Source organism: Podarcis melisellensis, assembly GCF_964234715.1.
Source record: "Podarcis melisellensis genome assembly, chromosome: 2".
NCBI classification, from domain to species: domain Eukaryota; kingdom Metazoa; phylum Chordata; class Lepidosauria; order Squamata; family Lacertidae; genus Podarcis; species Podarcis melisellensis.
This window is the reverse complement of record NC_138529.1, coordinates 9,365,605-9,380,154: the sequence shown is the minus strand read 5'-3', so window position 1 is coordinate 9,380,154 and position 14,550 is coordinate 9,365,605. Positions and strand designations below refer to the sequence as shown.

Genomic DNA, 14,550 nt, shown 5'->3' with positions numbered 1-14,550 from the left:
TGAGGAAACCGCCAGAAGGCCCTCGGCGCTGGACCTCAGTGTCCAGGTAGAACGATGGGAGTGGAGACGCTCCTTCAGATATACTGGACCAAGGCTATTTAGGGCTTTAAAGGTCAGCACCAGCACTTTGAATTGTGCTCTGAAACATACTGGGAGCCAATGCAGATCTCTCAGGACCGGTGTTATGTGCTCCCAGCGGCCACTCCCAGTCACCAGTCTATCTGCCGCATTCTGGATTAATTGCAGATTCCAGGTCACCTTCAAAGGTAGCCCCACGTAGAGCACATTGCAGTAGTCCAAGCAGGAGATAACTAGAGCATGCACCACTCTGGTGAGGCAGTCCATGGGTAGGTAGGGTCTCAGCCTGCGTACCAGGTGGAGTTGGTAGACATGCAAAGCCTTGCACTCTGCCACTGAGCTTAATAGCCACTAGGTTCTCATAGCCAAGGTCCATAGTTCAAGCGCTGTGCTCCTGGGCACCCGTGATATTATTTAGATGCATGTTTAATCTGTTCAGTGGGCAGCAGTTACCCTTTTCTCCAAAGGTGTGTCCTGATGAGAAGATTGCCGGCAGCTTTTGTGTCACCTGCCTTTGTCGATGGCCTCGTGCGTGGTTGAAGGCGTGGGCGGCATAATTAGGGCTCGGTACGCCCTGTGGCTGCCTTTGCCTTTGGGCTCCTCAGCAGATGGCTAGAGATTTTACCTCCAGCACCGCGCACCGTCAAAGGGAGAGAAAGCCTTTTTTAATTGGAAGCCAATGACATTCACTAAAGAGGCCGAGCCGCGTTTGTGGCACTGATGGATGAGCTCTGGCGAGACAGAATGATAACAGCTAGGCCCCTTGTGGGAAGCGAGCGGTGCGCTGTCATTGGGAAATGAATGAATGACTTTTCCATTTCCCATTGATTCAACAGGGACACGTGTCGCATGGTAATGACCCACGTTAGAGGAAGGCGGGAGCACAATTGATTGTCACTGGGTGGCATCCAGTTGGGAGATGGTATTTATAACTCGCTGGTGCTCTTGGAGTTCCAGAATATGTTGCGGGAGGGGGGAGGGATTATTTTTCAACACATACAGAAATAAGGAAACAAAAAAAAGGCGTTACAGGCACATCACCATCTATACACATGTAATTACAGTATTTTTCGCTCTATAGGATGCACTTTTTCCCTTCCAAAAATTAAGGGGAAATGTGTGTGCGTCCTATAGAGCGAATGCAGGCTGCGCAGTGCTCCGCCTCGCTGTTCTAGCTTGCAGACGGCTGCGCAAAGCCTCCGCAGGGCAGCAGGGTGCTTTCACCTCGCTGCCCTGCGGAGGCTACGAAGGCTGTACGAAGGTGGGGGCAAGGCTAAAGCGCTTGCCCCCACCGCCAGCCCCACAAGCTCCGGGGGCAGCGGGAAGGGTGGGCGCCGCCTCTGCGCTGCTCCCCGACTTGGTCTTTGGGGCTGGCAGTGGGGGAAAGCAGCGCTTCCCCCACCGCCAGCTCCACATGCTCGGGGGGCAGCGGGAAGGTGGCGCAGCGCCTTTCCACTGCTCCCCGACCTGGTCTTTGGGGCTGGCGGTGGGGGATAGCAGCACTTCCACTGGGCTCCGGAGGCTTTGGGTGAATGCACCTTGAACACACAGAACGCGCCTTGTTTTTTGGGGGGGGGCTGTTCTCCCCCTCCTATGGTCTGGTGCGTCCTATAGAGCGAAAAATACAGTATCTATCAAAGCTCCGTCGCAACCTTATTCCAAAACACGGAATGAATGCACCCTGCATCCCTCAGAAATTCCTGTAAATAAATCTTCCCAAACTCTGCGCCTTCCTGATGTTTGGGACTATAGCTGTCATTAACCCCAGCCAAAGGGCCTGACTGGCTGAGACTGTTGCATGTTGTAGCACACAAGGGCCTTGCTAATGGGGGTCAACACTCGAGGGCACCAATTCCGCTGTAATTGTATCAACATTGCTAATTTATTGATATGCATAGTTCACAAAGACTCGTGATGCTGATTTAGCCAGGTTTCAATATTTTGGAAAAGTTTCCCCGCAACATTCAGTCTTGCGGAATTATTTTATATGCCAATTCCCTAAGCATGACGTTAACATAATATTTTGGCATGCCCCAAAGAAGAGGAGACAGGTGGAACGTACTTGATTATCTCCGAAATAATGATATTTACCTATTTCTAAAGGTTTCATATTACCGTATTTCTCGCACCATAGGACACACTTTTTCCCCTTCAAAAATGAAGGGGGAATGTGTGTGCGTCCTATGGAGCGAAGACAGCATAGCCCCGCAACCCTCTGCTGGCTGGAGAGGTGACGCGCGGCTATGGCAGGAGCTTCTTTAGCCGTGCGCCATCTCTCCAGCTGGGAGGGTGCGTGCAGGGCTAAAGAAGCCCCCAGCGACCCTCTCCCAGCTGGAGAGGTGGCGCGCAGCTATAGAGGCTCCTGCCATAGCCGCATGTCTCCTCTCCAGCCGGGAGAGCGTGCGGGGGGCTAAAGAAGCCCCCAGCGACCCTATAGGTGCGTCCGATTGTCCGGTGCGTCCTATGGTGCGAAAAATACGGTATTTCACACTCCCGCCAAATATATTTCATATTTGCTTAATCACAAAACCAACATTTCCCAGATGTTTGTTTATTCACTCTCTTGAGTCTGCATGATCCGTAAAGGCAGTCTCCATGTCATGAAATAATACATTTAAACCCTTTTGTTACCAAGAATCTGGCCTGTGCATTATCATAGGTAGAAAAGGGTCCTTTTTACATGTAATATTATGTCTCTGCCACCATCATTTGTACATTTGTAGTGACTTGCCCAAAACCACCCAGTTAGTTTCATGGCCAGCTGGGGATTTGAACCCTGTTTTCTTCCAGGTTCTAATTTGATACTCTAACCACTATGCCCAGTGGCATACCTAGGGGTTGGCCTCTGCCAAGAGTGGGGGCCCAGGAAGGTGCAAAAATTGCACCTCTCTGCTCTGGCTTGGAGTGGCTCGGAGCTCACCTGCCTGTCCGCACACTCCTTGGGGAGTCCTCCACTGCTCTGGGTGGCTGGGCAAGGTGCATAGGCTCATCTGCAAAGGGCACAAGGGACGTGGGCACAGATACATCTCCTTGCCAAGGGTGCAAGGGAGCCTGGGTACACTTCTGACTATGCTACATGTTATGCCACAGAGTGATATACCGTATTTTTCGCTCTATAAGACGCACCAGACCACAAGACGCACCTAATTTTTGGAGGAGGAAAACAAGAAAAGAAAAAATTCTGAATCTCAGAAGCCAGAAGAGCAAGAGGGATCGCTGCGCAGTGAAAGCAGCAATCCCTCTTGCTGTTCTGGCTCCTGGGATAGCTGCACAGCCTGCATTCGCTCCATAAGACGCACACACATTTCCCCTTACTTTTCAGGAGGGAAAAAGTGAGTCTTATAGAGCAAAAAATACGGTAAGCAAAAGACAAGTCCCTGCCCCAAGGGCCTTAACATTTAAATTTCAGCACATGGGAAAGAAAGAGAAGGGAAGGAGGTGAGAGGGGGAGAGTATGTAGCATAAAGCAGTTATGTCTTCTTGAGCTTTTGTTGCCCTTAGTTCATAAATGCCAGGCTAAAACTGATTCTTGGCCTGGGTTCCATGAAAATGGAAAATGAAAGCTGATGTTTTGTTTTGTTTTTTAATCTGGGTAGGGAATAGGAGCAAAACGGCACACAACTTAATCCAAAATCTACCCAGGGAACTGCCAGGAAAGCTCAACACCCCACGCTCAAGAAATACATTCATGCAGAACCATATAATGCATGCAAATATGCTTAACTTACACGGCTCGATATGCAGGTTTTATTTTGGGTAGGTGGTTGGGGCGTAGGAAAAGATGCGGCCTAATAACTAGAGGAGGGACGCGGGTGGCGCTGTGGGTTAAACCACAGAGCCTAGGACTTTCTGATCAGAAGCTCGGCAGTTCGAATCCTCGCGACAGGGTGAGCTCCCATTGCTCGGTCCCTGCTCCTGCCAATCTAGCAGTTCGAAAGCACGTCAAAGTGCAAGTAGATAAATAGGTACCGCTCCGGTGGGAAGGTAAACGGCATTTCTGTGCTCTGCTCTGGTTTGCCAGAAGCAGCTAAGTCATGCTGGCCACATGACCCGGAAGCTGTATGCCGGCTCCCTTGGCCAATAAAGCCAGATGAGTGCCGCAACCCCAGAGTCGGCCACGACTGGACCTAATAGTCAGGGGTCCCTTTACCTTTAATAACTAGAGGCCAGGAGAAACAGCTAGGTGACAAGTGTTGCAAGACAGAGGATCTGTGCCCTATGGATACTTTTCCAATATCTCTTCACAAATCATGAGGACTAGCTATAAAGAGAATTACTTCGCCATGTAAATGGTTGTGCAAGGCACAGTCTATTCTTGTATAGCAGCCCTGTGAAATGGATTTGGGTTGAGTGATGGTACCTTGCCCAAAGCCACCCTGAAAGCTTTGTTCCTGAGCAGAGACTTGAACCTGTATCTCCCCCGTCCATATGCATATGTGTTGGAAATCGCATGAGCATGCACAGAGAAATTATTCCAGTGACACGGGTGCTTTGTAGCAAAGTGACGAACTCAGGCTAAGCTGGAGGTGGAAATGGATCGAGGTGCAATCCAGATGGACTCAGACCTCACCTCTTAACATTCATATACAGTGGTACCTTGGTTCTCAAACTTAATCCGTTCTAGGAGTCCGTTCCAAAACCAAAGCGTTCCAAAACCAAGTGCATTTTCCCACAGAAAGTAAAGCAAAATGCATTAATCCATTCCAGACTTTTGAAAACAACCCCTAGAACAGCAATTTAACTATCTAGCGAGACCATTGATCCATGAAATGAAAGCAATAAACAATGTACTGCAGTCACACAATCAATCAATCAGTAGCTGAACTGGGTTCCACACAGTAACAAAAAAAAAGAGCCGCAAAAACAAAATGCAAAATAAATAGCAAAAACAGACAGACCTCAGTGTAACACTCAAAACGGAAGTGTGGCACTCAAAACGGAAGCGTAACACTCAAAACAGAGCACGTTCAGCTTCCGAAAAAAGTTGGCAAACCAGTACACTTCCGGGTTTGCAGTGTTTGGGTTCCAAATTGTTTGAGTACCAAGGCATTTGAGATCCAAGGTACCACTGTATTCATTTGTTCATTTGCTTATGTAGTACCCTCAACCTGTGTGATCCAAGAAGGCCCTGAGGAGCATCCAATCTGAAGTTTGATAGAAGAAAGGGGGGGAGTGGCAAGTGGGGAAAATAATGTGCCATCACTCCAATTGCATGTGCTTGGCCTTGGTTAGAGGCTTAGGCTGCAGTCCTAACCCTGCTTAACCAGTGAGGAAGCCCCATTGACATACTGTATTTTTCACTCCATAGGGCACTCCATAAGTTTTAGTTTAGGGCACTCCATAAGTTTTTAGAGGAGGAAAACAAGAAAAAAATATATTCTGAATGAAACAGTGGATGTATGATTTTTGTGGTTCATGCTGTGGCCACAGACATGATATGTGATTTGATGGTGAGTTTGGTGTAGCCCAATGCAAAAATCCTGAGAATCCATGTGGATCCGTGCTTTGTAACCACGTTTTTGTGCCATTGCGGCCCCACGAAACAATGGATGCGTGATTTTTTGGTGCAGGCTGTAGCCATGGACATGCTATGTGATCTGATGGTGAATTTGGGGTGACCCAGTACAAACATCCTGAGGATCCATGTGCTTTTATCTCCCCCCTTCCAGGCAGCCTCCTTTATTGCTAGAGTCCCTTATCTCCCCTCCCGATCGCTTGCTGATCAGCTGATCAGCGGCTTTGTTTCAACACCCCCTTTCCCTCTTTCTAAACAAACAAACAAACAAAAAGCACAAAAACAACACCCCCTTTCCCTCTTTCTAAACAAACAAACAAAAGCACGATCTGCTTTTTGCCCCTGGGCAATTCGGCTCCAGGGGCGACGCATTCGCTCCATAAGATGCACAGACATTTCCCCTTACTTTTTAGGAGGAAAAAAGTGTGTCTTATGGAGCAAAAAATATGGTACTTCTGGGTAGACAAGCTTAGGACTGTGCCCTAAAGTGTAACAAGAGAACTTGGGTTGTGCCAAAGGCTCCAAGGGATAGATTGAGAAAGGATTTGGTACACATGAGAGCGAGGGGTCACACAGGCGTGTGCTGGGAGGCAGTTCCAAGCTTATGGGGCACCAAGGGAGAAAGGCAACTGGAATTGCTTGCAGGAGCAAGAGCGGTGACTGGTGGTGGTGGAGGGGCTTTGGACTTGGGCAGGGATTTGTTGCTGGGATGATATGAACAAGGAGATCGACCACAAAGCAGACTGGAAGCCAACGTAGCAATTTCAGGAGATATGGGTCAGAGCAAGGAGTGAGGCGAATGCGTTTGTCAGAGTGCCTGATAAAAGTGAAGGGACGTAGGTAAAACCACAGAAGGGTGGAGAGGAGAAGGTTGCAAGAGAAGATGAAAAGCAGGGTGTGGGCCAGAGTTTCTTGAGTCTTTGCTGAAGAGCAGAAGAGACAAGGAAGGGCTGTTTTTTGTGATAATAATAATATAATAATTTATTATTTATACCCCGCCCATCTGGCTGAGTTTCCCCAGCCACTCTGGGCGGCTTCCAATCAAATGTTAAAAACAATACAGCATTAAATATTAAAAACTTCCCTAAACAGGGCTGCCTTCAGATGTCTTTTAAAGATAAGATATCTACTTATTTCCTTCACATCTGAAGGGAGGGCGTTCCACAGGGCGGGTGCCACTACCGATAAGGCCCTCTGTCTGGTTTCCTGTAACCTCACTTCTCGCAATGAGGGAACCGCCAGAAGGCCCTCGGCACTGGATCTCAGGGTCCGGGCTGAACGATGGGGGTGGAGATGCTCCTTCAGGTATACAGGACCGAGGCCGTTTAGGGCTTTAAAGGCCAGCACCAACACTTTGAATTGCGCTCAGAAACATTGGGAGCCAATGCAGATCTCTCAGGACCGGTGTCATGTGGTCCCAGCGGCCAGGCCCAGTCACCAGTCTAGCTGCTGCATTCTGGATTAATTGCAGTTTCCGGGTTACCTTCAAAGGTAGCCTCACGTAGAGCGCATTGCAGTAGCCCAAGCGGGAGATAACTAGAGCAGGCACCACTCTGGCGAGACAGTCTGCGGGTAGGTAGGGTCTCAACCTGCGTACCAGGTGGAGCTGGTAGACAGCTGCCCTGGACACAGAATTAACCTGCACCTCCATGGACAGCTGTGAGTCCAGAATGACTCCCAGGCTGTGCTCCTGGTCCTTCAGGGGCACAGTTACCCCTGATATGCTTGAATATGGGGAACAAAGGAGAGTGAGGAGTCAAAGATCAAGCCAACATGATGAGAGGCTAAAAGAAACTGAGGTGCCTTATTGGACCCTATTTTCAGAGTTCCCCCAGCCCTGAACCCAGGCAACCATCTTATATTTCCTTCCTTCTTTCGACAGGCTTGATTATCCACGAAGGCTCCTCGGTGTATCGAATATTCAAGCGTTGGCAAGCGGTGAACCAGCAGTGGAAGGTGCTGAACTACGACAAAGCCAAGGACCTAGGGGAACCAATTGGCGGGAGCACAAAGCCCGGAGGGCGGAATTCACGGACGAACCCCTCCTCGGGGAGTGAGAGGACCTCCCAGCGGGGCCAGCGGGTTAGGACTATTTTGAACCATCACTGTGGTTATACAATTCTGCACATTCTCAGCCACCTGCGGCCTAACGAACATCGCGGGGGCTCCAGTTCCAGCCGCGAGGTTGTCATGAGGGTCACGACGGTATAATAACAGCCTACGGGGCCTTTGTCAAGAGGGAGAGGCTCCACGGTTCCCATGGAAGGAAGAAGCTGATGCCTTCATCTTCCGCACAGGCTCCATTCCGAGCCCTTACGGGGCGGGCCGCACGCTGTATACTGTCCGACGCAGGAGGTTGCCTGGTTCCGTGGTCTTGCCGCCGCAGACCCCACCCGCCTCTTCCTTGTTGTGCGTGGGGAGTGCCTCAACTTGGTTGCACCTTCCTGCCCTCCCATCAATGTGAATTTTTTTTTCTTTCTCTCTCCATCCAGCTTGTGGTGAAAGGAGAGACAACCCCCCCCCAAACCCCAAAACCATCCTTTGTTATGACTAAACTCCTTGGAAGTGTGGTGGGGTTTTTATTTATTTATTTAATTTTTTTAAAATCAAAACAACAACACACACACAAAAACAACCAGCCCCTGCCTGGTTCCTTCTGAACGAGTCTTGGCGCCAACCAATCCAGATATTTGAAAACATTTTTACCTCATCTTTCAAAGGAAATCCTGCCAGAAGACCCATCCTGCCTTTCCAAACCCATCCCATTGGTCTCTCTGACTGGGAGACACCAACCAGAGAGGTTCTGAACTTTTACCCATCCCTCCAAAATAATAATGGTGCAATAAACATGTTTCTTAAAGCAAAATGGCATCTTGCAATAAGATATATTACCTGTGCATTTCATCTTTAATTTGATGCATGGAAATCTCTTTCTCTTCCTCCCTCTGCCCCTCTTCTTTTCTCCTTCTCTTTGACAATGGAAGGATAAAGAATTGTTTATATACACGAAGGTGTCCTTCAGTTGCATTGTTCACTTTCCGTTTAAAAAGTCTGTTCCAGTCAGGTCCGGGTATGTGCGATGTGCCGTATAGTGGGCATGTGGAGATGATGGGGATGTTTATACAGTGAAGGGATCCCTTGTGTTAACTTTTAGGACAGGGATGGGGAATCTGTGGCCCTACAAATGTTGCTGAACTGCAACTCCTGTTATTCTTGACCGTTCGCCATGCTGGCAGGGGCTGATGGCAGACCCACAGGGCCTATTTTTACGGAAGGTTCTGGCAAGAAAGAAACTCAAGCCTTAAGAACGACCATTGCTGCCTTGGTTTTAAGGACCCAAACACATTTATGGCCCAATCCTATGCTTGCTGACTTGGAAGTACACCTCTTCATTGGGGCTCGCTCCTGATCACGCTTAACAATAGCAACTGGTGTGTTGAGGCAGAGCTGACTGGCGTCACTTCAACTTCATTGCATGGCCTGGGGCAGGGCAGTGGCAAGCTCAGGGTGGCACAGATGCACCAGTGCGAGTGCTGGTTTGGCTCTGCTGGCACATCGGTGTGGCCCTGACCTCGCTACTGCTCTACTCCACCTCAGCCCCATCCAGGTAAGCTGGCGTTAGGAGGGCGCTTCCGTTGTTCTGCCCCACCACACCTACCCTAACCCGTGCCTAGGACTGCAGCCTTGGCAGCCCCAGGCAACTACCGTATTTTTTGCTCTATAAGACTCACTTTTCCCCTCCTAATAAGTAAGGGAAATGTGTGTGCGTCTTATGGAGCGAATGCAGGCTGCGCAGCTATCCCAGAAGCCAGAACAGCAAGAGGGATTGCTGCTTTCACTGCACAGCAATCCCTCTTGCTGTTCTGGCTTCTGAGATTCAGAATATTTTTTTTCTTGTTTTCCTCCTCCAAAAACTAGGTGCGTCTTGTGGTCTGGTGCGTCTTATAGGGCGAAAAATACGGTATCTCTCACCTCTTTCTTGCCTGTACTGCATCAGGGCAGGGTTCAAGAGAAACTTGAAATGATCCACTGTAAGAATTCCCAGTGAATTTTCAATCACATGTCCACATTTTGGAATTTACGCTCTGTACACGCAGGTTGTTTTGTTTCCTCAAGTCACTGTGCAAACATGGGATCTGTTGCATTTAGGAATGTTCAGCTCTGTGCTTTTTGAAAAGGGTGTGTGTTTAAGTTCATACGGTTACAGAAGGAAAGTTTGCTGTCTTGTTTATGGAGAAACCCAATGGAGATTTGGAAGAAGCTGGAGGTGTTAAGAAGAGTGAAACTTTGTGTGCCTTGACCAGTGTCCCTTTTACTGTAGCTGCTGTGATCAGGGCCAGGCTAGATGTTTGCTAGGTACATACCATATTTTTCCCTCTATAGGATGCACCCAACCATAGGACGCACCTTGTTTTAGAGGGGGAGAGCAAGAAAAAAAATTCTCCCCCTCTCTGCTCAGCGCCCCTTCAGCGAAGTGGCAGGAGAAACAGATCCCCTTCCATTTCTCCTCCCGCTTTGTTGAAGGGGCACTGCACAGCTCTCCCTCTCTGCTGAAGCCAGGAGAGTCTTGCTCTCCCGGCTTCAGCAAAAGGTACCCAAAGTCTTCAGAGTGCAGCACGAGTTCCCGCTGCGGCCTAAAAGCAAAAGGAACCCAAAGCCTTTGGAGCGCAGCGAGAGGGGTTGGTGCGCACCTCTTCATAGCCTCTGGAGCACGGAGGGAGCGCTCCCTCTGCGCCTTGGAGGCTTCGCGTTGCTTTCGCTGAAGCCAAGGAGCCTGCATTCGCTCCATAGGATGCACAAACATTTCCCCTTAACTTTTGGAGGGGGAAAAGTGTGTCCTATAGACTGAAAAATACTGTAGTATACAGCTACACATCTAGCTTTGTTTACTCAATTACAGACATGGAGAAAGTGGAGGGTATCTCTTCCCTCCCCAGTGCAACTGGAATTGCATGGTGATCTGCCATGTTGCTCTTGATGGTCAGGGATTGGAAGTGGTAAAAGCCAATCTTGTATGCATGGCCTGGAGCTAGTGGAGAGTCCAATTTAATGTCAAAGGGAACTTTTTCATAAGACTCTTAGCCCCTCATATATTTGTGAGCTGGGGGACAGATGGCATTTCAGTCACACTGCAGAGGGATGAGATAAGCCTCTCCACCTTTTGCCTTCCCAGTAAGGACTCCCCCCCACTTTTAAACAAGTAAGGAAAACAAACACCCTAGATGTGTTCCTGCATGCTATGGATATAGCAGCCATCTAGCTCAGTGCTCCCCAACCTTTTTATCGCCGTGGACTGGTAAATGTTTGATATTTTTCCGTGGCTCACTTGTTTTGAGCTGAGTCCCCCTCCTCCGTGCACTTACCTCACGGCAGCTTCTCTTCAGTCCCCGCGTCTCCGACCTCGAGTCCTCAGTCCTCCCGTGGCGCCTCCTCCTCGGCCAATGGCGTGAGGTTTGCCTTTCGGCCAATCAGGATGCAGGAGGACCCACTCCCTGATTGGCCAGGAGGAGCATCAGTGTAACAATAGCAAATTTTCATTCGCTATTGTCACACAATGGGCAGGCTTGAGAGGGCGCAATGCTCTGCGCCTCGGCCGCCCACCACAGTGAAATAATTTGAAGTTCCTCAGGCGGCCCGGTGCCGATTGATCCACGGACTGGCACCGGGCCGCGGCCCGGGGGTTGGGGAACACTGATCTAGCTTAGTTCAGCACCTCTGCCATTCTTTCGCTGTAACATACTTCCAGAATCCTTGCCTTTCCCTGTATCCATTCCCGTGTGGTTCTCACTTCTGCGTCTATCAAAATGGGGCAATATGCATATTCAGTAAAAACAGCTACTGAAATAGTACTACTTCAAAACGTAGGGGTTGCATAAGGAGCATTCAATGTCAAAAACTCTATTTGTGGGGAAATAATAAATTAGTGAGGAGTTCCAGGCTAACCTCCTTGATATCTTAGAATTTTACATTCAGGGAGGGTTTCCTTTTTTTAAAAAAAAGTGCCGACACATCCATACAGTTTAAGAGCAGAAACACCCTGCATTCTGAAGTTGTATGGTCCCAAGAGAGCTCTACTGTATGCGTGTCTGAATCTCACAGCTGCCTTGACGATATGAAAACCTAGGAGCCATTGTACAAAGTGAATACATGCCCGGGTGCAAACCTTGCATACTTGATTCTTCTGAGTGTGATTCTGAGTTGCATTGGCATATCATGCATATACAGTATTTTAAAGGCAGCCTAAACATCCAGCCCGATCTGCACGCCTGAAAGAATATTCGCCACTAAGAGGAAGATTCTGCAACCGGAATGCATTTATGCAAATTAAGCATATTATGCAAATTTTTGCGACATTGTTAAGACTGGCTGTATGGAATGTGGAGTTTCTTTTCTGAATAAAATATTAGGCTGGGGGTTCTCAATGCAACAGAAATACCTAGGCGATGGAAGAATGGAGTAGGAGTGGGCATTCTGCTTTATAAACACAATCCCAGAGCCACAACCCTACTTACTTTCTGAAACCTGCCAGAAAGCAGCCACAAAATGACCCAAAATACAGGTCCTTGCAGTATAGGAATGGATGGTGTATGTGATGTGAATTTTCTTAGTCCCAGGACAGTCTCTGCGGTTTACACATCTCGTCCTCTAGTCTGAAATACAAAATAGGTGAATTTCTATCTTTTATTGGGCCAACACAGAGATTACAGCTGGAGATGGCTGCTGATCCTAATCTCTGACTATTGTGTAGCTATCAATAGGTTTCTTCAGGAAGTCTGTATCCGTAGGAACCTCTGGAATTTTGACACTCTTCTGCAGAAACAAATGCAAATGTTTGTTCATGGAACAGTTGAGTCTATGTAGCCCCAGGCAGCAGTTTCCAAAGCATCGATTTCGGTTTTAAGGATATCAGGGAAAAGTCTCGCTCAATGTGGGTGATGAGGAGGGGGAGACAGGCAGTGGAACCAAACAGCAAGGGATCTTGCAGAAACACCATCAGTGAATGCATAAACATGTTGACTAGATCATTGCGTGTGAGGGATGGTCTAGGTAGAATTAATCCTCTTGGGAAGTTGTGAGGAGAGAAATCAGATGAGAGAAACCCCCTTCATGAAGCGTGGGGGTAAGCACCCGGTCCAACATTCCCCATCATGAGACCTTATAGCATGGGTAGGCAAACTTAAGGCCCAGGGGCCGGATGCAGCCCAATCTCCTTCTCAATCCGGCCCGCGGACGGTCTGGGAATCTGCCTGTTTTTACATGAGTAGAATGTGTGCTTTTATTTAAAATGCATCTCTGGGTTATTTGTGGGGCATGGGAGTTTGTTCATTCCCCCCCTCCCCAGAATATAGTCTGGCCCCCCACAAGGTCCAAGGGGCAGTGGACCGGCCCCCTGCTGTAAAAGCTTGCTGACCCCTGCCTTATAGCATACACATTTTTAAAAGGGGGGGGGGGAATTCAAGCAGTAGGTAAAAAAATCAACAGTAGCAAACAACAGTCACCCCTGGACTCAGGATTGGGGCCAGCATGCGATATTCCCAGTGCTCCAGCACTGACCCACCTGACATACTTGCCAGAGGCCTTCTTAACTAGTCCTTTCGCCCTGATTAAATGCCAGGCTGCTAGGTCTGAGAGCTGCCATTTTAACTTTTCCCATTGCCCTGGACGTACTGTCGCTCCAGGACCCTGGAAATCAAAATGCCAGCTTCATTGCAGCACGGCTGCTTTCTGCTGTGGTGCCACCCAGTAAGATTACAGGGCTGACATCGGAAGGGGAAACGTACGAGGGTATTTTGCTAAGCGCCTCACTCAAATGAAGTGGCCACCCCTTGGGTGGGGCAGGTAAGATCCGAGGGGAGTTCAGGAAAAATCAATCTCTTCATTGCTCTCAGTGACCAGTACTGAGTTATGGACAGCTGACAGCTTTTACGGCCACTGCTGCTGAAATCCCAATCTCCTCCTGCTCAGAGGGATAGCCCCCATTTCCCATCCCCAGAAGCTGTTGTCTGAAACAATGGCAACAATGCCACTGCTGTTGAATCAGCAGCGTTTGGGTCATCTTGGCTTGGTGGCTGAATGTGCTCTACTGTGGTAGAGGGATGCGGGTGGCGCTGTGGTCTAAAACACTGAGCCTCTCAGGCTTGATAATCGGAAGGTTGGCGGTTCAAATCCCCGTGATGGGGTGAGCTCCCATTGCTCGGTCCCAGCTCCTGCCAACCTAGCAGTTTGAAAGCATGCCAGTGCAAGTAGATAAATTGGTACCACTCCAGCGGGAAGGTAAACGGCGTTTCCGTGCACTCTGGCACTCATCACGGTCCTCCATGCACCAGTAGCGGTTTAGTCATGCTGGCCACATGACCCGGAAAGCTGTCTGTGGACAAACGCCGGCTCCCTCGGCCTGAAAGCGAGATGAGTGCCGCAACCCCATAGTCGCCTTTGACCAGACTTAACTACCCAGGGGTCCTTTACCTTTTTTACGGTGGCAGGCTGGCAGCACAGAGCCAATGAGAAGTGGCAGTGGTGCCTCTGAGTGAGCGGAGACCTCGCCTTTCCTCTGGCCAAGTGGTTCCAAACTGGAAGGGAAGCATGGCATGGAGCGAACACAATTTTAATCGCTGTTGTTACCTTGCTTGGGCTTTTTTGTTTTTTTGCCTGCTTTGTACCCTTTTCAAGGGCTTGTGGGGCAGGTGCCCCTATTGCTCTGCCTTTGTTACACAACCATTTGGAATCCTTTGAGCCGGAGTATTCTCGTTGCTTCAATTCCTGCACTGTGATCGACAGAGAAAGAGAGCGAGGGGGAGAGAGAACTTTAAAAAGACTGACCTGTGTTGAACGTTTCCCTTTTAAGAAATGTCAATGGAGCCCTGCAAACTGCCTATGATGATCTGAGGCCCCCACAAAGGATTGGCTGGGAGGAAGGAGGAGCAGACCAGCCACAGCTCTCAGACAGAAGCAAATGG

The 14,550-nt window shown here is 49.1% G+C and overlaps 1 protein-coding gene across 1 annotated transcript in view; it reads left to right on the top strand.

Annotated features, from left to right (window-relative positions):
- The window catches only part of MARCHF9 (membrane associated ring-CH-type finger 9), a 48,054-nt gene extending 39,595 nt beyond the window's left edge, over positions 1 to 8,459 (top strand). Inside the window, exon 4 of the mRNA XM_081898883.1 lies at positions 7,476 to 8,459. Coding sequence (XP_081755009.1) covers positions 7,476 to 7,804 — 329 coding nt within the window. The 3' untranslated portion in view covers positions 7,805 to 8,459. The remainder of the gene's footprint in view (positions 1 to 7,475) is intronic.
- The last annotated feature ends 6,091 nt before the right edge of the window (positions 8,460 to 14,550 follow it).